The sequence below is a fragment of the Podospora pseudocomata genome, chromosome 5 (assembly GCF_035222375.1).
Source record: "Podospora pseudocomata strain CBS 415.72m chromosome 5, whole genome shotgun sequence".
Classification (NCBI taxonomy): Eukaryota; Fungi; Ascomycota; class Sordariomycetes; order Sordariales; family Podosporaceae; genus Podospora; species Podospora pseudocomata.
In genome coordinates this window covers 3,224,735-3,245,774 of record NC_085889.1, presented here as the reverse complement: position 1 = coordinate 3,245,774, position 21,040 = coordinate 3,224,735, and the positions used below count along the sequence as shown (strand labels likewise).

The 21,040-nt window shown below is 52.3% G+C and overlaps 5 protein-coding genes and 1 non-coding gene across 6 annotated transcripts; 2 read left to right on the top strand and 4 right to left on the bottom strand.

Moving 5' to 3' along the window:
* Nucleotides 1-218: 218 nt before the first annotated feature.
* Nucleotides 219-953, top strand: QC762_507753 (uncharacterized protein; the record flags this gene model as incomplete). The annotated part of the gene is made up of 1 exon (XM_062891187.1): nucleotides 219-953. One exon carries the CDS (start codon nucleotides 219-221, stop codon nucleotides 951-953), a length of 735 nt encoding a protein of 244 aa, XP_062742504.1.
* Nucleotides 954-2,005: 1,052 nt separating this feature from the next.
* Nucleotides 2,006-10,479, top strand: QC762_507750 (Type I Iterative PKS). The gene is made up of 9 exons (XM_062891186.1): nucleotides 2,006-3,495; nucleotides 3,550-3,639; nucleotides 3,691-3,814; nucleotides 3,868-3,980; nucleotides 4,042-4,492; nucleotides 4,562-8,193; nucleotides 8,245-8,538; nucleotides 8,594-9,009; nucleotides 9,065-10,479. The coding sequence occupies exons 1-9, from the start codon at nucleotides 2,428-2,430 to the stop codon at nucleotides 10,428-10,430; spliced, it is 7,554 nt and encodes a 2,517-aa protein (XP_062742503.1). The 5' UTR covers nucleotides 2,006-2,427; the 3' UTR covers nucleotides 10,431-10,479.
* Nucleotides 10,414-14,879, bottom strand: QC762_0084540 (uncharacterized protein; the record flags this gene model as incomplete). The annotated part of the gene is made up of 7 exons (XM_062883975.1): nucleotides 10,414-11,608; nucleotides 11,683-11,731; nucleotides 11,794-12,394; nucleotides 13,207-13,845; nucleotides 13,904-13,967; nucleotides 14,026-14,205; nucleotides 14,260-14,879. 7 exons carry the CDS (start codon nucleotides 14,877-14,879, stop codon nucleotides 11,113-11,115), a joined length of 2,649 nt encoding a protein of 882 aa, XP_062742502.1. The 3' UTR covers nucleotides 10,414-11,112.
* Nucleotides 14,880-15,496: 617 nt separating this feature from the next.
* Nucleotides 15,497-15,584, bottom strand: QC762_0084530. The gene has a single exon. It is a non-coding gene; the product is annotated as a tRNA-Lys (tRNA).
* Nucleotides 15,585-15,689: 105 nt separating this feature from the next.
* Nucleotides 15,690-17,315, bottom strand: QC762_507720 (uncharacterized protein; the record flags this gene model as incomplete). The annotated part of the gene is made up of 5 exons (XM_062891185.1): nucleotides 17,031-17,315; nucleotides 16,640-16,968; nucleotides 16,177-16,580; nucleotides 16,035-16,128; nucleotides 15,690-15,979 (listed from the first exon to the last, which is right to left on the bottom strand). The coding sequence occupies exons 1-5, from the start codon at nucleotides 17,192-17,194 to the stop codon at nucleotides 15,690-15,692; spliced, it is 1,281 nt and encodes a 426-aa protein (XP_062742501.1). The 5' UTR covers nucleotides 17,195-17,315.
* A 369-nt stretch (nucleotides 17,316-17,684) lies between these two features.
* On the bottom strand, nucleotides 17,685-19,251 carry QC762_0084510 (uncharacterized protein; the record flags this gene model as incomplete). The annotated part of the gene is made up of 3 exons (XM_062883974.1): nucleotides 17,685-18,051; nucleotides 18,114-18,897; nucleotides 18,954-19,251. The coding sequence occupies 3 exons, from the start codon at nucleotides 19,249-19,251 to the stop codon at nucleotides 17,685-17,687; spliced, it is 1,449 nt and encodes a 482-aa protein (XP_062742500.1).
* Between the last annotated feature and the right edge of the window lie 1,789 nt (nucleotides 19,252-21,040).

Genomic DNA, 21,040 nt, shown 5'->3' with positions numbered 1-21,040 from the left:
TAAAAAAGGTGGTAAGTTCCACCCGCCTCCTATCTGCCACCAGTTCTCCTTTGTTAACCAAACCAGTAAGTAATATCTCCACATCCCGTCGTTGTAACACCATTCGACTTGTTCTGTCACCAAGGCCTCACCGTGTCTGAGAAGAACGCTACCAACAGGGAAGTCGCTGAGCTCTCAGTATCTTACCCATCTTGTTGGTCCACTGCCCTATCCTCACCATGGATCAGCTCGCTTTATTGGCAGAACAGGGGATCCAAGAGCTAAGAAGCCAAATGATCGACGATAAACTCAGTGTTCTGGCGGTAAAACGAGACTTTGAATTACTTCAAGTCAGGATCAACGGGATGGAAAAGTTGATTGCCCATCGTGAAAGCTCAATCAGGTCGATGGAAACCAGCATCGACTCGCTCAACACAGGGACCGAGGAGGGGAAAAGAGAGGATATGGCTGGGGTTCCCAAATGCCATAGCCATCAAGATCCCAAAGGGAGCACCTCAGACTATCATGAACGTCTCGACACTCGCGCTTCGCACACTGTCAGCACGCCAACTCTGACCGAGAGCCTGTTGGCGACTAATCCCAAAGCTCCCTTGGATATCCAGACTGGGATCGATCAGAAAGAGAGCCACACGTCCGCCTCAGCCAACACGATCCATAGCTATGGCCCCCCGACCTCGCCAGATACGACTCAAATGTCCAAGACATTCTTCCTAAACCTCTCCGTGAGCGACCCGGATGACGAGGCAGTTGCAATGGTGCTACGATGGTGGAGCGATGAATCCATGAAAAGCCGGATGCTACAACACCGAGTCTCAGAGCTTGTGAAAGCTCTTCAGGAGTCTGAGCGCCAGATTTTCGCTGTTCAGAGCCAAGAGCAGTGCAACGAGGGGCACATCCAGATGTTGCAGGAGCGTATGAGAGGATTTCATGGCCGCATTCCTCACATAGGTTAAACCACCACGAATCGCCGCCGTGGTTACGTCCAACCAGGGAGGTTTACTAGGTACCTACGTGCGTAAGTACTAATAGCGATGGACAGGATGAGAGATGCCAGAACATGAGCCACAGTCAGAGATATCAATGAAAGAATAAATCATTACTGTGCTCAAAACACAAGCTCGGAGAAGCAAACATGAAGGCCAAACAGCATGGATTGCATCAAACAGACGCAGCCTGTGGAATACAAGACAATGGAAACACCCACTGATCACAATCACCATAGTGACCCAACAAAGTGTTGGTCTGTTAGCTCAGATCATGAGATGAGCGATTTACCAGGCACACACAGGTAAGACTCCTGTCAACTGTATCGAATTATTAATATTACGCCATCATCCTCATTACTGTTAAGTCTCAGCCCCGATATCCGACCATCTCAAGCCTCGACCCGTCAAGATCGCGATATTTCTTTTCTTTGATAACTCAACAAATCTAACCGACCTCTCTTGATCCTCCACCCACTAGGCAGTCATCAACACAAAACCCTGAGATAAAATACTTCTTCATTCTCTTCTCATCAGCACCCACCGACTTCAATCATCTCTCTACCGTCTCTCTTGGCAAGGTCATGACATCCCATCCCTCGGTTCGATCGACACCAACCCTGCACCATTCGTACCCACCGTAACACCAAAGGCCCCCTTTCCGGAATTGACATGTACGCCTTGCCAAACTTCTGCTCCAAAGTCAAGATGTTGAAAAGCAGCTCCGTTATCAATATCAAGCCAGGTCGAAGTTGCTGATACTACTGGAGAGAAATGAATCAGGATGGCAAATGAGAAAGAGAAAAGCTGTTCGCATAACAGGCTGCTACGGGCGCTACTGGTCTTACCTGGGTACCACAGTATTTAGTGGGACGCAAGGTATTACAAATCACAGGTAACACAAGCCGACATGAACACAGGTTCTCTACATTTCTGTTGTGAAACCTCAGCATCAAGATAATACTGAAGCTAATTGTTCCTTTTCGGACTAGATCTCCTAAATCCCGAGCCAAAACCTGCGGTCATCATGCAGAATGTCATAAAACCCGTGTTATTCCTCACCTTGGCGACCCAACAACATTTTGGAACATCCGATCGCATTCCATAATGTCAAGATAAAAGGCTAGGGATGTCATGCAGTCCAATCAACGGCCGTCATCGATGTGATAGGCAAGCACATAACCTGCTGACTGCAGAAGAAGTCGCCATTAGATCATGAACTTTTGACATTTCACAAGCTTAGAACTTGTGCCAGCTCTTAGCCACAGGGACGGACGCCGGCAGATGCGAGGGCACGATGCGCGGCTTCAGTGGCCATTGATGAAAAAGCAGGGACACCCTCGTCAAGACACATATACCGGGGATTCCAAGGTCTTTCCTCTTTCAGCTGTAGACGCCAGGCCTTCCCCAACTGCTTCTTGACCAACGCTGTACAGACTTCATCATGACCGACGCCGTCATTAATACCCATCCAGACACAAGCTCTGAAAATGGGAACCTGCTGTTGAGATCCTCAGAAGGCGGGAACACATCCACCACAACCTCCCTCGAAACTGGACCCACCACTCCCCCTTCCTCCAACAGTGACCCTCTTACCTGCCAGGCCCCCATCGCAATCTGCGGCCTCGCCCTCCGCCTCCCAGGCGGAATCAACGACGCCACCTCCTTCTGGGACGCCCTCTACAATGGCCGCGACATGCGCACCCCTATCCCCAAAAGCCGCTTCAACGCCCTCGGCTTCAGCAAAGAACACAGCTCCGTCGGCCTCGTCCCGCAACACGGTTACTTCCTCGATCATGACATCGCCGCTTTTGATACCTCCTTCTTCAGCTGCCGCAAGGCCGAGCTAGAACGAATGGACCCCCAGATTCGCCAGCTCCTCGAAGTGACGAGAGAATGTCTCGAGAACGCGGGAGAGACCCAATACCGAGGCAAGCGAATTGGGTGCTACATTGGGACCTTCGGGGAGGACTGGCTGTTAATGCAAGCGAAGGACAGCTTACAGGGCGGGAGCGGACACAATGTCGGTCATATGGATCTTTTGCTCGCCAACCGGGTGTCCTACGAATTTGGCTTGAGTGGGCCAAGCATGGTTATCAAGACGGGGTGTTCCGCTTCGTTGGTTGCTTTGCACGAGGCATGTCGTGTGTTGCAGGCTGGCGATGCGGATGCTGCTGTTGTTGGTGGGTCAAGCTTGATCTTGACGCCGAAGGGGTACGATATCTTGACTTCGGAGGGTATCTTCTCGCCTGAAGGATCTTGCAAGCCGTTTGATGCCGCGGCGGATGGGTATGGGCGAGCTGAGGGGGTTAATGCTGTGTTTCTCAAGAGACTTGATGATGCGGTTCGGGATGGGAACCCCGTTAGGGCTGTGATCCGGGGGTCTGGGACCAACGCCAACGGTCATAGCCGCGATGGTCTCATCTCTCCGGATAGTGCCACGCAAGCTGCTTTGATCCGGTCTGTGTATGAGTCTACGGGATTGGATGTCAAAGACACGGGATACATTGAGGTAAGCGAACCCTTTCAGACTCGCATGTGACGATGCTGATCGGTTTTCTTGCAGTGTCATGGAACTGGAACCAAGGAAGGTGACCGCAAAGAAGCCATCGCGGTTGCCGACGTCTTTGGCGGCGCAGGGATTCTAATGGGCTCAGTGAGTGTGCCTCCTGAGAACAACGACGCCTTTTGTTCTGACACTGCCTAGGTCAAAGCAAACGTCGGGCATTCCGAAGGGGCGTCTGGCTTGACGAGCTTGATCAAAGCGGTCTTGACGCTGGAAAAGAAAGTCATCCCGCCCCAGATCAAGTTCCACAACCCCGCTCCGAACAGTAAGATTCTCGGTCAATAGCTTCTCTCTGGTGACGAGACTGACGAAGCATAGTTCCTTTCGAGCAAGGTCGGTTGGAAGTGCCGATGAAGCCAACTCAGTGGCCAGTCGACCGATCAGAACGAATCAGCATCAACTCGTTTGGAATCGGAGGGGCCAACGCTCACGTAAGTGCTATAACTTCCGTGGCAAGCCCTCTTGATCGAGATTCTAATCTTCCATGAACAGGTGATTGTCGAGACAGTCAAAGAATTCTGCCCAAGTCTGGTGGCAAGTCTGATCGATGAAAAAGCTCAAAACACCAGTTCCCCCTCGCTTCTCCTAGTCTCCGCCAACTGCCCTTCTTCGCTGAAGCAAAACACCGACAACATCACCAACTACAACCACCAGCACCAAGACAACCTCAAACATCTCAGCTACACTCTAGCCTTACATCGGGAGCATTTGAGCCATCGCAGCTTCGTTATTGCTGGAAAGGATGGACCTGAAGAGCCAGTACCAGCCCGTAAAGCAGACGCCCAGCCACCCAAGGTGGTCATGGTTTTCTCCGGACAGGGTGCTCAGTGGCCGCAGATGGGACTAGAGCTACTTAGAGAAGATCCAGAGTTTAGGAACGACATCTCGGTCATGAACGACGTGTTGCAATCCTCGGAGAACCCTCCGGCATGGTCCCTGGAAGGTAAGATCACTGTCCCAGCGGACCCATACCGCTAAGATGGAGAAGGACAACTGACTCCCTGTCGTGTAGATGAGCTCTCGAAGCGGCCAGAGGAATCCCAGATCTACGAAGCTGAATTCTCTCAGCCACTCTGTACAGCGCTGCAGCTCGCCCTCGTTCGGTCTCTCGCAGGGAAGGGCATTCACCCGGATGCTGTGATCGGTCACTCCAGCGGAGAAATAGCCGGTGCTTATGCAGCAGGAGTGCTAAGTTTGTCAGAGGCTATCATCATCGCATACTACAGGGGCTTTATCATGAAGGAGAGCGTCCGGACTGGTGCTATGGCCGCCGTGGGCTTGGGATCAGAAGATGTGACCCTATCCCTGGCTGATGGTGCAACAATTGCAGCAGAAAACAGTCCAAACTCAACAACAATATCTGGCGATATACCTGCTGTTGAGCAGACCATGTCGGCTGTCAGGAACGCATTTCCTGAAGCTTTCTGCAAGAAGCTAGCAGTCAATACGGCCTATCACTCGTCTCACATGAATGAACCCGCTACTCGATATCTGGAGCTTCTTAGACGAGAGCTTCCAGATGCCAACCAACAACGGAAACCAACTATCCCCTGGTACTCAACTGTTTCGGGAGATCTTCATGAGGACCCCATTGACCTCTCGTACTGGGCAACAAATCTCACCTCCAAAGTCAAGTTCCTTTCTGCGGCAAGATCTGTGATGGAGAGCCTTCCGAACTCCGTTTTCTTGGAGGTTGGACCACATTCTCAACTGAAGGGGCCACTGCGGCAGATTGTCACCCATAAAAGCGTTGCGTTCGAGTACATCCCTACGGCCATTCGCAAAGAAAACTCCAGCAAGACCCTCCTCACAGCCTTGGGCTCCCTTTGGCAGCATGGACTGACCATCGACTTCGCCTCATTCCTCCCCGGCAAAGTCCTCCACGATCTGGCACCATACTCCTGGAACCACTCCACTCGTTACTGGAACGAAAGCCGGATCAGCAAAGATTGGAGGCAAGCAGAGTTCAGCCGGCATGCCCTCCTCGGCCGCTGCATTGAAGAGAGCTCTGGCCTCGAACCCTCCTGGCGTAATCTTCTCGACGTAGAAGACGAAGAGTGGCTTGCTGACCACAAGGTCAAGGGTGACATTGTCTTCCCCTTTGCCGGCTATGTCGCCATGGCGGGTGAAGCAATCCGACAGCTGACAAAAGTTGAGACTGGATACAGCCTGCGGAACATTGTCGTGCACACTGCCTTGCTGCTTCATCGGGGAAAAGCCGCTGAGATTGTGACTTCTCTTCGGCCACAGAGGCTGACAGAAAAAGCAGACTCGGGGTTTTATCACTTTAGCATATCTTCCTTTACGGGATCTGGCTGGATTAAGCACTGTGAAGGCCTGGTAAAGCCGGCGGCCAAGCGCTCAGTGAAGGCCGAGAATGCTCCAACTAGCCTCCCAAGAAAGGTATCTTCCCAAAAGATGTACTCCAGCTTTGGGAGAATCGGTATCGAGTTCGGACCAACGTTCCGCAGGCTCAAGCACATCGAAGCATGTCCCGTTAACACCCATGCTATCGGTCAAATAGAGGCTCCACTGAACGGCCTGAGGGAGTCTTCCTACCACATCCACCCCACCGCACTGGACGCATGTTTCCAGATGATACTGGTGGCCATGGCAAAGGGAAGCGGGAGGAACATTGAGAAGCTGGCTATCCCTTCTTTGATCGAGGAAATCGATGTGCACGCCTCCCTTACCGGCACAACACCGTTGGCTGTCGAAGCGAAAGCTTCCATCGACCCAAAACGCACCGAGGTAAACGCTCGAGGTCCTGATAGTAGTCTTGCCCTTCGACTTCGGGGCTTCAAGCTCTCGCGTCTGGACGACGAGGAGAAAATTGATGTCGACAGACACGCAGCTTGTCGCGTAACATGGCATTCGCATGTGGACTTTGCCAAAAAGGAGGCTCTCATTATTCCGCCAAATACCCCAGGCACCATGCCTAAGAACAGACTTCTGGTTGAGGAGCTCGCGCTGTTGATGTTGCTCGACATGGAAGAGGCATCCCGCGCCATGGAACCAGAGGCTGAACACCTGAAGATGTATAAACTGTGGCTTCAGCGATGTCGCCTCGGGGCACTTGAAGGCAGGTACCCGGTCCTCGGCAGCGAAGCTGTGTCCAATTTCCTCAGCCTAGAGATATATGACCGGAATACCGCCATCAAGAGTCGATTGAGCACACTTCAGGACCGCTCCCCAGAAGACGGTATTTGGAAAGCAATGCAAAGGGTCTACATGAACACCGAGTGGCTCTTGAAGGAAGACATCACAGCCATTGAGCTTCTCATTCATGACGGTCTACTCAGAGAACTCTACCGAGGCATGACCTTTGACGTTTCCCCTTTCGTCAAGTCTCTCTGTGTGAGCAAACCCGGCCTCCGCATCTTAGAAATCGGCGCCGGCACTGGTGGAACCACCTCAGCAATCCTTGAAGGAATCGTGCTCCCAGGTCAAAAACCCCCTTATGCTCAGTACACCTTTACCGACGTATCCGCAGGCTTCTTTCCTGAAGCTCAAGCCAGGTTCAAGGATCAACCAAACATGGAGTACAGGGTACTTGACGCATCTAGCAATCCTCTCGAGCAGGGCTTTGAGCCTCAAAGCTATGATCTCATCGTGGCTGTCAATGTCATCCATGCGTTGCCCTCGCTGCATGAGTCCCTTTCTGGACTTAAGACTCTCCTACGACCAGGAGGTCAGCTCCTATTGACAGAAATCTGTGGTCACACCTTTGTCCCAGGATTGGTCTTTGGCTATTTTCCTGGCTGGTGGCTGGGGGCAGCTGACGACCGCAAGTGGGCACCGCATGTGTCTGTTGCACGTTGGGACACTGAGCTGCGGGCGGCGGGCTTTTCAGGGGTTACTACCACGGTGCTTGACGCGGCTGAACCTTTCCACATGTGCACCACACTGCTTGCTCAAGCACCCCCGGTACATCAGCTTGCTGAGATCGCTGCTGGAAAGATTGCTCTCCTTCACGACGATCCTGATTCCCCGGTAACCAAGAAGCTCATATACGGCCTTGAGTCTGACCGCTACGAGGTCCTTAAAGTGAAGCTAGGAGAGGAGCTGCCCTCGGACATGCTTGTCATCTCAACACTGGACCACGAGTCGCCCTTTTTCGAGGATATCTCTCCAACCCGATTTCAAGCATTCCAACGCCTCTGCGAGGGATACAAGTCCGAAGAACTTCTCTGGCTGATGCCCCTGACGTCCTCCCCTGGATGTGAGAATCCACGCGCAGGCCAGACCCCTGGAGCATTGGGCGTCTTTCGCAATGAAAACTCACTCCCGTTTTTCACACTTGAAATTGCAGACGACGAGCCAGATTTCGCGCGGCTTGTGATAGATGTCTTGAAGAAGATTGTGGAGCGGGACGACGGGCGTCGTGTTGAAGAAGACCACATGTTTGTTGTTCGAGGGGGACTGGTGCAAGTACCTCGCTTGGAGTCGATTTCTATCCTTACAGACACAACTACTGAAAGCCATTCGTCTGTTTCAAATACGGATGCCATCGCTAAGCGGCTTGAGTTGGGCCAGGTGGGGGCGCTGTCTTCACTTCGTTGGAAGACATATCTTGTCGACAGTGACGGTCTTGGCCCTGATGAGGTGGTGCTTGAAACCAAAGCTGTTGGGTTGAATTTCAAGGTAGGTCGTTTGTGCTAGTCCGTCATGAATCCTTCAACTAACAATCGTCAGGATGTCGTGGGTGCCCTAGGGTTGATCGACTTTGGATCCGACGAGATTCCGATTGGCGTCGAAGTGTCAGGCATTATCTCTCAGGTTGGAGCGAACGTCAAGCATCTTGTCGTTGGTGATCGAGTGGCAGGCTTCAACGGAAACGGTTGCTTCTCGACACACGCTGTCCTCCATGGCCTAAACTGTGTGAAAATCCCCGACGACATGCAGTTTGAACAAGCGGCTGCTATTCCTGTGGTCTATATTACAGTTTTCTATGCCCTTATTGAAGTGGCCCACTTATCAGCCGGTCAGGTAAGTTGTCCAGTTGGACTCAAGCGAGTCGCTCAACATTCCTGACGCTTTATAGACTATACTCATCCACTCCGGATGTGGCGGCGTAGGACTTGCTGCCATCCAGGTCTGCCAAATGATCGGTGCCGAAGTGTTCGTTACCGTCGGCTCACACAAAAAGGTCAACTATGCGATGGAGAAGTTTGGACTTGCTCGAGATCAGATCTTCAACTCCCGTGATGATAGCTTTGTTGAGGGCATCATGCGAATGACCAAAGGCCAGGGCGTAGACGTCGTACTAAACTCTCTTTCTGGCCCTCTCCTTCATGCGTCATGGAAATGCGTCGCCGAGATGGGAAAAATGATTGAGCTGGGCAAGTCGGACATCTTAGGACGCGGAACACTTGACATGGAGCCGTTTTTGCAGAACAGATCGTTTGTTTGCGTTGACACAGCAGCCTTGGCGCTGAAAAGACCAGCAATTATGCAGAGGTAAGTCAAACAACTCCAAATAGGCCGAGATCAAATATCTTTTAACAATAATTAGGTCACTGAATCAGGTTTTCCAATGGATATCTGAAGGGAAACTGGGGATACACGATCGAATCCAGACCTTTGATGCAGACGAGGTGAAAACAGCATACTGTTGGCTTCAAGACGCTGATCATATTGGCAAGGGCGTCGTCAGACTGCCGGACAATCTCGACACAATTATGGCCGCACCGCTGGAGAGAAGAGTCTGCCAATTCGACCACAATGCTACGTATTTGCTGTCAGGTGGTCTCGGTGGATTGGGCAAGTCGATAGCAACCTGGATGGCGGAGCGAGGTGCTAGGTGCATCATTTTCTTAACCCGAAGCGCAGGCATCAGTCAACAAGACAAGGACTTCATCGTGGAACTGAGAAGCCTCGGGTGCCTTGGCATCCCCGTGGCAGGATGCGTTGACAACATGCAGGATGTCAAGCGTGCAATTGCTCAGGCGCCTACCCCCGTCCGGGGTGTGATGCATCTGGCAATGGTTCAACGAGAAGCTCCAGGAATCACTTTGAGCCATGAAGACTGGCAAGCAGCCGTGGCTCCAAAAGTTGATGGCGCATGGAACCTGCACCATGCTCTCTCTGACATGCCACTCGACTTTTTCTTGATGACAAGCTCAGCTTTGACCATTGCCCATCAACCGGGAGAAAGCAACTACGCGGCGGCCTGCACGTTTCTCGAGTCCTTCTCTCACTATCGACGATGGCTCGGTCTGCCATCATCGGTGCTGCTGGTTGGTCCGATCTCTGGGGCCGGCTTCATTGAGGAGAATCCGGCAGCGATGAGAAAGGTCCAAGGATCTGGTTTCCATCTCTTGACAGAGAGGGAATTTCTTGATTTCGTGGAGTTCTCAGTACAACATCAAAGATCACAGAGCGGTGGCGATGAGCTCCAGTGCAGTGATGATGGTCACATCGTCATGGCTGTTCGTTCCGAGGTGCCGTTATCAGATCCGAAATGCCGGGCACCTTGGCGACGAGATCCGCTGATGGGGTCACACCACAACATTGTTAGTGAAGCAGAAGCCGGTGTATCAAAAATCGGCACCTTCCTCACCGCGGCGGAAGAGCTGGCTTTTCGGGCTCGTGGCAATCTGACTGTCCTGGAAGAAGCGGGAGCGGCGGATGTTTTCGGTCTGGAGATTGGAAGACGAGTTCGAGCTATCATGATGTCGGACGATCAGGATGTAGATGTTGGGCAGACGCTGCAACAGCTAGGGGTGGATTCTCTGATGGCAGTTGAACTACGTCGTTGGTGGAAACTGACGTTTGGTGTTGAGGTGACGACTTTGGAAATCATGGGTGGTGGCACGTTGCATGATTTGGGCACTGCAACCATCAAGAAGATGAGGAGGTTGGTGGATGAGCAAGCTTAATGGGAGGCGCCTACATGCTGGTAACTAGCTATAATGAAAAAAGTAAAGAACGGTTCGGTTGTCTCGGTACATGTGGCTGCAGCTTCCTGCTTCAGGGCCGCGGACTCTACCAACATCACACGATCCTCTTCACAATATGGTCCCCCATGCTCCATCTCTTACTCCATTTGCCATCTACGCACAGAGGGTTATTACTGCTATTCAACCAACAGCTCTCGTGAAGATATTCCTCTCACATTATAGTGCCACAGGCCCACGGAACCAAGCACTGCCAACGCAGCCAGACAATACTGTCCCAGCCCAGTCCCCCCTTGAACATCACCCATCAGCGCTGACCAAGTAACTGTCAATATCGACACTGCAACCAAGAAGAGAACAGCCCACCACCACACAAGCCCCCAATACATCCCCTCCACAATATAGAACCCCCATCCTGTGGGAATGTTGAAGTGATCATGCGCCTGTCCATCCCATCTTAGTTCAGCCCAGAGCTTCTTCGGCAACATCTCGACGACCATCGGTCCCAAGTGGTCCCCAGGATTGAGGAAGAGTGCATGAAAATATCCCGTGGGATGGGTAAACCTCCATCTCGGGGAGGACAAGGGCGGAAGGTGTACGCCTGCATTAACACCTCTTTCGCTGGAGGAATTGAGTTCACCTCGTAGGTCCCGACGACTTCACCTCACCTTTGGAGAAACAGAAGCTGGAATTTGACGTAGTGCATTGTCTCTGGAACCAGGAATGGGTTCCACGTACTCTTCCCCAACGAGTAATAGGCGTTGCGAAGACTCTGGAACAGTTCCCCGCCACATTCAGTGTTAGTGACCTCTACGTTGGCCAGCCTGCGGTGACGGACTCCACCAAGACTACCCGTGTTGACACATAGCAGGAGAAACCGCTTGGTTCCAGTTGGTATGAACGGGGGCAGAACGCTGTTAACTTCTTCGTCCGACGTACTTGTGTGGGGTGAACGCGGTCCCGAATTTGTGGAGTTAGCTTGTGGCAGCTCTGTGTTGGTCGAGGCCTGGCTACTGCTGGATGCTGACGCACCACCCTGTTCGACTGGTCTCCTGCTGGTAACGGTATGGGCATTTGGGCCGGCAGCCTGGGCCGCAAAATCTATGGCGGCTTGGAGCTGTGACACTGGCACGTGAACATGTAGGCGGGTGACCGCACCTCTGGTAGATTTTCATGTTAGGGAGATGTCACCAATATGTCACAGAAGATATACCTTTTAAGGGGATAGGCTTACACATGTCCATGAGACCTGGGCATGGCTCGCTGATGGCTCATTTTGAAGCCTATCAGAGATCATATTTCGACGATGCTGCCACAAGGTTCGTGTTGTCTGGAAAGCCTGTACTGTAGGCACGGACTTCTGCTGACATCCATGTGGATCTAGAGGTTTGTTTCGAAGAAGGACGAGCCCTTAGCTCGTCGAGCTTGATCGCGCGTGCTTGGGGAACGCTAGTAGGATATAACTTGGATTCACTCCACTGTTGTTTGCTGGGGTCATTTGCCACGTGGAGTTCTTCAGAAGTAATGTCTTTTCTCGTCTCGATTTGGGAGGGCTGTGGCACTGCCGCCCTGTATTTGGCCGGAGCTTGCCCGGAAAAGCTCGTTTCGGACAATACTGAGGGTTCAAAGGTGGATGAGGTGCTGCCCTCAGGGCCTGTCTCGGATTGGGGTCGTTCATTGGTACTCAATTGAGGGTCCTTGAGTCTGGCGGGGGGTATGCCGCTCTTCGCGTCCGTTTCTAGTTCAGGAGCAGAAGAAGAGCCGTAAAGAGGCTCTTGCATCTCCCGGGGGCGCGACAGATTGCCTGACGATGACCGGTTACCGCCGCCGCCATCTCTTGTCTTGATTGTACCCACCGTGTACGTGCAATATGCGCATCGCGAGTGACCGCAGCTTGGGCAGTACGGGTCCAAGGTATAATTGAGGGGCCCATAGGTACAGTCGTCCTGTATTGAGGTCAGCAGATAGGCGCGTATGAACCGAACAACACTTTTCCACTTACACAATACCAAACCTGGATGGCGGTTCCCTTAGACGATGACTTTATTGTTGTGTTTTTCTTTTCTCGTCCTCGGCTTTTGGCTGTTGCTGCCGTAATTTTTTGTTGTTGTGGAGAGAAGCCTGAAAATCTGCTGACCCCGCCTCCCACATTTCGTATTGTGATTGGAGGGTACCTATGTTTGCAAAACCAAAGGCTGATCACGAGGTACGTAGGTACCTGCCTGGCAGTTATGTCGTATGCAAGCCACCTGAGCTCCCTCAAGATAGGCTGGCGTAAGGTAGCGGTCTATCGGTTCGTCGGAAACTTTTTGGACTTACGCCTGTTTAACTTAGGAACGGGTCTGTTTGCTTGCTGCCCAGACTGATTCGATAGGGGTGAGCGCGGCGCTTGCAGTATGTGGCTGGGGCGAAGATGAGGGGCTCCAGGGAGGTGCCGAGCTGAGCCTGGCTCCTCTCGTGCTCATCAGCCACCATGGCAATGCATCCACCAGCTACTGTAGATATTTTTTTTTTGGAATGTTCAATCTGCAGCCACATCAAATGTACGTCGAATATTGGTAGCGGGATCTGACCACCTATCAATGCGTCTAATGTAGAGGTTTATATTCCACAACTTAATCATACCGATCGTCGGTCGATGTGATCATATCCTAGGTACTGAAGCTACATTAAATTTCCGTCTGTAACTATTACTGTTTATCCGACTCTCCTATTACTCTGGCCTTGCTTCAACACCTTTCACCCAAAAGTCACCAACAGTAACCGAACTATAAACCCCCAACTTCCAAGGATCTCTCGGGTTGCCAACCTGAAAGTCAAAGTTCCTCAAAACCTCCACAAAGACCTTGTTCAGCTGAACCCAAGCAAGCATCCGCCCCGGGCATTGCCATCTACCATGACCAAAGATGACTTCGATGTGTCGGACCATCAAGCTGCGGTGTTCCGGTCCTCGGGTGTTCTCAATCAACCACCTCTCTGGCCGGAAAACGTCGACGTCATCCCCAAACACCTTTTTGCTTCGTTGAATGGCGAGGTTGTTAGGGAAGATGTCTGTTCCACCAGGGACGTGTATGCCACAAATCATGTCTCCCTCCGCGGGTACTCTCTTGGGGAAGCCGAAAGCAGAGATGGGCATCATGCGGAGGCCCTCGTGGATAACAGCTTGCATGTACGGTAGTTTGAGAGCCTGTTGGTTTGTGATGGGTTCTGAGATGGTTCTGGTCTTGATGGCGGTTGTGATCTCGTCTTTGAGCTTGGAATAGACGAGTGGAGAGGTGATGAGATAGAGGAAGATGGTTCGCATGGGCACGGCAACGGTGTCGGCCCCTGCTATCACGCCGAGGATGACATCAAGCTCGCATTCGCGTGAGGTAAGTCCTTGAGAGATCCAGTCGGCCTGTCATTCTTTTGTCAACCTGCGCTCTTCACCGGTTACCGAAGGGACTTTGACATACCAACATATCGCCCTTCTTGGATTCGGGATCCCTAAAACGCTTTGAGACCTCTTCTCTCACCAGGCTTTGTTGTTCAGTATCTGGGTTTTCTTTTTCTTCATCTTTATTCTGGACAGACTTACGAAATGAACTTGCCCAAACCATGATCATCCGTCACCTTCGGCCCAGCCTTGCGAATGAACCACCAGCTGCTTGTAAGCCACCTAAGACTCCCCCAACTTCCAACAGTATGGATGTAAGGCGTAGAATAATCCGACATCTCGAAGAACTTGTGAATATCACTATCCGTCTGAAGGTCTCCCCTGAACCATGTCCGTTAGCTTCCATCATCAACACTTTCCAAAGACGAAACTTACCATGCCTCACCCATCAAAGCCTCCACCATAACATCCGCACTAAAATATCTCATCACATTCGTCCAGTTAATCTCCCTCCCCTGCTTGACATACTTCTCCCTCAACAACCTCACCAACTCCACCAAATGCTTATCCACAACCTTATCCATCCACCCCTTATCCTGCCCCTTCCCCCTCCCTTCATACCCCTTAATCAGTTTCGCCTTCCGCACATCATGCTCCGCAGTATCCATCAACGAAACAACCGAGTCCCCCCCATCAACATCAAACCGGATAGTAGTATACCAATCGCTCTTCACATACGGTGACCGCACCCCGTTGATGCGGACAACCTCGTCAAAGTCGCCGACGAGAAGATCGTTCGGGCCGATGCGACAGACAGGGCCGTACTTGTAGGTAAGTTCCTGGAGAGTGTTGAGCATCTTTCCTCGGGCGACACTGCCTACGAACCAGACGTAGGTGAAGTGCGCCAAGAACGGACCGTTGATGTGTCGGAGTTTGAGATAGGATCGGACATTGGAGATGAGGAGGTAGAGGGCAAAAGGAACCGAGAGGAGGAGGTAAGGGTGGACATCCCAGGCGGCTTGGAGATGCGGGACTGTGGTTGAGAGAAGCGTCATCGTGGAGGAGGAGCGGACTGGCTTCGGTGCCACCGAGACCTCAAAGAGCAACCAAGCTGTTGTTGTGTGAAAAGAACCAGACTGGGGAGAGCGGGCTTCATCAGGTTTTAAAGGCCCCGAGACCCCTCGTCTCACACATGATGCCCAAATATGTCCCTGTCACAACCTTAGTGCGGGGCAGAGCTCGACAAACAGGTGCTGGGCATGCAGGCATTCTGTGGGCGAATTCTCCGAACCCTGTCTGTTGATAGTTGCCTATCCATATCGGCTGTGACATCTGTACAATCGGCTAGGTTGCATGCGACATGGTTGAGTCTATTGCGAAAGGACCGTATTAAACTGGCCTATCAGTGAGCTACCCGAGTTCTTGGCAATAGGATAACGTGATGATAGGTCCAACCGTGGATAGGCGGCTTGCAGCGTCTTCGATAGATGCATGCAGGTTTATGTGTCTTGGACAGCAGGAGGGGTTGCGGGCCCATGTTGAGTGTGTTCATAGGGCTGAGCAGTCAGCAAATGAAACAGTTGCGATTGCCATCACGAGAACACTTGAATCAACGGAAGTCAAAAAGATTGTTAAAAATAAATGGAAAAAGTATCGTCGAAGACGGGAATTGAGCCCGACGTGGGGGTCGAACCCACAACCTTGAGATTACCGGAGTACTCCATAAGAGTCTCACGCTCTACCGATTGAGCTAGCCGGGCAGGCTAGTATTTGATACGCATAAGGACCGGAAGTAGCACCTACATCCCGATAACAAAACAAAAGCGACCTCTGATTATGTTATGTATTTGCCAACAACCTCCCTTCTACACCTCGAGCGGCTCAAAAGCCATCTTTAGTTTCAACGGAGGGAGAGGCGGGACCTGTCGAATGGGTGCCATCTCCCACCCCCAAGCCATCGGTGTCCTGTTCTGAAAGACACCCTCAAAAGCTTCCCGAGCACCTCGGATCGCCTCGAAGCCCTTTGTAAGGACGTCTTGTTGAAAATCTTGCAGAGTCGACTTGAGGGATGCCTCATCTGAGGTGTCAATCGTTCTCAGAACCTTGCTGAGTTGTACTGCGTCCCGTATCGCTACGACGGCGCCCTCTCCGCGCGCTAGACAAGTTGACATCAGCATCTCGGACTTGTCCTTTCCCCAGAGAGAACCCACCGGGTGTCATAGGATGAGCTGCATCCCCTATCAGTACAACCCTCGACGTTTTGAGGTATTCTGCGCCTTGGACGGCAGAATACCACATGGACCACTGCTTCACGTTAGCATGCGCTCTCGTCAAGAAAATGGAACTACCCACAGCAGAACTCTTCAGCCCTTCCACAGTTGTCTTTTCGACAACAATCCTAAACTCCTCCCTCATCTCCTTTACCTTTTCCTTTGCCATCGCCAGCTTCTCCTCATCGGTCATTGTCTTCGTCCAATGCTTCTCATCGGCTACATCCTTGTCAAACCGACTCAAAATCCAGTAATACTCCCCCTTCATCCCCTCCACATCCCCCTCTTCATCAGCCTTGACATTTACCAGCTTATTCAACCCAACAAACAACCCCCACTCCTTCCCAACAGAAACATAAGCCGAGTGCCCATTCCTCAACTGCCGCTTCACTTCCTCCCCCTCAAGCACCACATCCCCAGCCACCACCGCAGCGGGAAATTGTTGTAGCTGGATACAGTCGAGACCGTTAGGGATGCACTTCCTCACTATTTCGATGTCAGCACCATCCCAGTCACTCAGAAAAGCCCAACCAAAAAAGACATACCACCACTAAAAATCCCATCGCACCCCACCACTAACCCCCCCCTTACCACCTCCTCACTCTCAAACCTCACAACCACCCCCTCCCCCTCCTCCCAAACTCCTACCGCCTTCCTCCCCCACTTAATCTCCAGATGCCTCCCCAACATCTCCCTCAGCTTCGCCCGACTAACCCTTACACACGGCGTCTCCTCCCCATCCTGAACCCTAAACGCAATCCCATTCGGCAGGTAGGTTATCAGCTGAGAAGGGAGATCAAGTGGGAGCAAGTGACACGTCGACCACACTGAAGGGAGATCGTCAGGTAGATACTTGACAAAGAGGTTTTCTGGACTGGATCACACACACTCCTCCATTAGTGAAAGGGTCAGGGTAATAGGGGAAGAGGTAAGTACTCATGCAAACCAAGACAATACCCCCCCTTCCTCACCGCAGGACCCTCATCCCGCTCAAAGATCTCAAACGAAATCCCCTGTTTCCGTAGACACTGCGCCAGCACCAGCCCGCTGATCCCAGCGCCGATGATGATGACGTGGAGTTTTGGTCGTGAAGAGGTCATGTCGTGATAAGGGTTGGGGAAAACTAAGGGGACATATCAGCAGTATGAGTGACAGCAGGTTTAAATAGATCAGACAGTTGCACAAATGTCAGCATCAATGCCCGCCTGCCTGTGGATCTTCGACAGCGGGGTAAATAGAGTGTCATCATGCACGGGATTACCGGAGACAATCAGTTTCAAGTCCGGTTCGGCGTCCCGGTTTGTCTGGCCGGCGAACGGCATGCATATATCGGAAGTAATATGCGCTGTGTAACAGAGCGATAATTGCCTTTATTGGCGGCTTCGGAATCACTGGCTGGCCGACTCGTGAAAATGCCAAGGTAGCAAGAGTAATCGGGTGCATAAAGAGAAGTACGACGTCGTGTGGTAAATCAAGCGGTGCCGTAGCACGATGGTATCATTAACTATAACCAAATCCAAAAAACACAACCCTACTCATTACTCCAACGCTTCGTCTGACATTTCGTAACACATACAATCAACCGGTATTCTACACGCGGTCGTTGTGGTCAGCGACGATAACACCCTCCTCTTCCGAAACAACACCATCGTCCTCGATCTTGGCGAGCTTCTGGATGATGGGAGCAGCGAACAGATCACCGCTGACGTTGACGGCGGTTCTGAAGCGGTCAATGAACCAATCGATGGCGACAACGACGGCGTACATGCCAGTAATCTCGACGTTGACGCTGGTGGCAATCATGACGGTAAGGACAAGAGAGGAGCTGGGGATAGGCGTGGTTCCGATCGAAGCAAGAGTCGAGAGAAGGACAATGATGACATAATCGGCGCCGCTAAGCTCGTGGCCTTGAGTGGCGGCAAGGAAGACGACGACAGCGGGGAAGTAAATGGCAGTACTGGTGACACAAGTTAGTAAAGTTTGCGATGAAGAGATTATTGGAGATTTGGCCACACGTACCCATCCATGTTGATCAAGCAGCCCAGAGGCAACGTGAACTTGGCAAGACTGTCGGGAATACCGTTGCGCTTCGCGCATTTCATGGTCACAGGGAGTGTCGCAGCGCTGGAAGCGGTGCCCCAGGCAGTAATCCAGGCGGGCGACTGTCTCATCCAGTATGCATAGGGGTTGCGGCGGAGGACCAAGAAAAAGATGATGGGCAAGACGATGAACAAGTGGACGAACATGCCGACCAGCGAAGAGCCGATCAGGACACCCAAGTTCTGGGCGATACTGGCGATGTCGAGCCTGAAGAGGTTGGGCAAGATGAGGAAGAAGACACCGATGGGCGCAACCTTGATCAGCCAGGCGATGATAATTGTAATGATCTCCTCAATCTCCTTGACGACCTTGAGGATTGGCGAGTTTGGCTTGAGAAGATATCCAACGATGACGGAGGTGATGAGGATGGCCAGGAGACCATCGTTGGCCAGCGAACTGAAGATATTCTGAGGAATGAAGGACTCAAACATCTGCTTCACAACATCGTGAATCTTGGTGGCACTTCTCTCCTCGATCATCTTCTTGTCGTCCTCGTCGGTGACCTCGCGATCTTCTTCTCTCATGACTTGCATAAGACGAATCCAACCGACGGCCACGGCAATGGTCGAGTGCAGAATGGCAAGCAGGGTGGTAAGCACGTAATATCCAACCGCCCATTTCGCAACCACAGCACCGCCGCCGGTAGACATTTCTCTCAGCTTTTGAACGGCGAGGATCATGGCACAGATAATCAATGGGAGTACTAGACACGCAGCATTAGCACGTGTCAAACAAACCATGCAATGGAGTTGTTCTTACCGACAGCCCTAAGAGCGCGCAACCAGAGTGTACCTGGGATACCAATGATGACGGTTGCCGCCTGGGGAATGTTCTTGCTGCCAACGGTGGTAGTAACAGCCAGGCCGATGATAATGGCCAAGATGGCCGCTACCACGATTTGTAGCGCATGTCCAGGCTCTTTGATGCCATGCCACCACTTGCGGTTGGGGTCTCTTTCTACCATCTGGGCCTCATTTTGACTTGGGTTGGAAGAAGCGTGCTGGATGCCTTCATCCGAGATATGCTTGGAGGTCTCGTGCTCCTGCTTCTCCGACATGGCTGCTAATGTAGTCTGGAATCGTCTTCGCAGAGGAGGGGTTGCTGGTGGGAGAGGGGGGGCGGAGGTGGTGCTGGATTAGTGACAGAACTTCGACGCGCAAAAACAAAAGATCCCAAGGTTCTGGTTCGGGGGTTGCAAGCAGGATATGTACTCAGAGGTCGCCCCACCTCTTGATATGGTGTACCATGGTTGGGTTAACCACCACCACCGGTCGTTGGGGTGCAGTTGGTGGCACTCATCGGTGCCACTCTACACTAGGGAGTATACTGTGTATGAGAGCAGCCCAGAACGTCAGCAATCATGGGCCTTGCTTTTGGAAGGTGCGATAGTAGCCGTGGCCAGGCCCGCATCTGCCAAGGGATTGCGACGTTTAACAGGCATTGGGTTTGCCCCGGGGGTCAACGGGAAAGGAAGGTGATGGACGGGCAGAACAGCGTTTGACCAAGATAAGATGTTCGTTTCTCGTCTTGGCTTATGGGTAAAACGGCATGCCAATTATTGATCCCTGTCAGTTCGGATCCATTTTAACGTGCCCGCCCACTGAGATGCCGTGTTGAGGCGGCGCCGAGCCCGCCGAGACGCGCCGAGACTTCTTAGCGGCCTATTACCGGACGAGGCCGTCCTCTCGGCGGTGGGGCACGCCACCGACATGCTGACGACCTTGCATCCATGTTGGCTCGCGGGGTACTCTCGAAGGAGGAGGAAGGCGAGCGTGATGAACCAGGCTGTCGGTGAGCAGAAGGGCAGATATCGTCAGTTGAGCATGCCATGACTGCCAAGTGGACGGAGAACCATCTCTTTCGAGCATGTCCAGCGAAGCCCAGCGGTGCCGAGAATCGTACTAAGGACGGGTCTCTATGTGTCTATTAGTAGTTTTTATACTCGTCTGGGTGGGTTATTCCTTATGGCTTTCAGTCGTGTTGATAGAGTTTGCGCTGTGACTGTCGGGCGCACGTTTTGCCGCGGCTATGACCAGGGCCATGAACGGCGGATCAATGGGTTGACGGGCGCTGGACTCTCCACCATGTAGGAATTTTGTTTCGGGCAAGCTTCCCATAGCGAGCTGTTGATATCTGTCTGCAGGGAACGGGGAAATGGCCGGCTGCGATGTCGTGTGGTTCTTCGGGAAAATGTATGTAGCCAAGGGTTCAAGAATCTCCACATTGAGCTGTCGGCAGCCTGCTGCTGCTCGGTCGCTCGAATCGGTTTAGCGCAGAGTGAAGTTCTTGCCTGTTGAGCCGCCGGTCACCCTGTCTTTCTGTCTTGGGCTTCCATGTCTCTGATGTATGCAACTGCGGCTTAATACTGAATCTGTTGGTCATGGAAATGCGACACTTCCACTTGGATTTTCCCTGGATGCGTTCACCGGAAAGCATCGGTCATTGGCAACCCTGGGATTGCCCAGCCAGCCACCGACGTCTTTCCTTGCACATCTGAACTCCCCGTCTACGCTAAGGCAACTGTGTGAGATGCCAAGCCGCCAATCGGGGACAGACAAGCTTCCCCGCAAACAGCCTTGGCGCCACGAACGCGGGATGTCGCCCATCCCATTTCCTCTCACCCATGCAATGCCATCACATGGGATCCTTCCTGATCAGTTCTGGTCACCTCAGTATTTTTGCAAAGAGATCCTTCCACTCGGCATGTGCTGACACTCGGCTGTTTTGACATGAGATATCGACACCAAGTCCGGGATGTTCAGATGTAGTGTAGTGTTCCCAAGTGGTGAGCTGCCAAGAGGACCGGCCTTTTCTAGAAGTCTTCCGGCGAGCTTTGGGACGGAAGC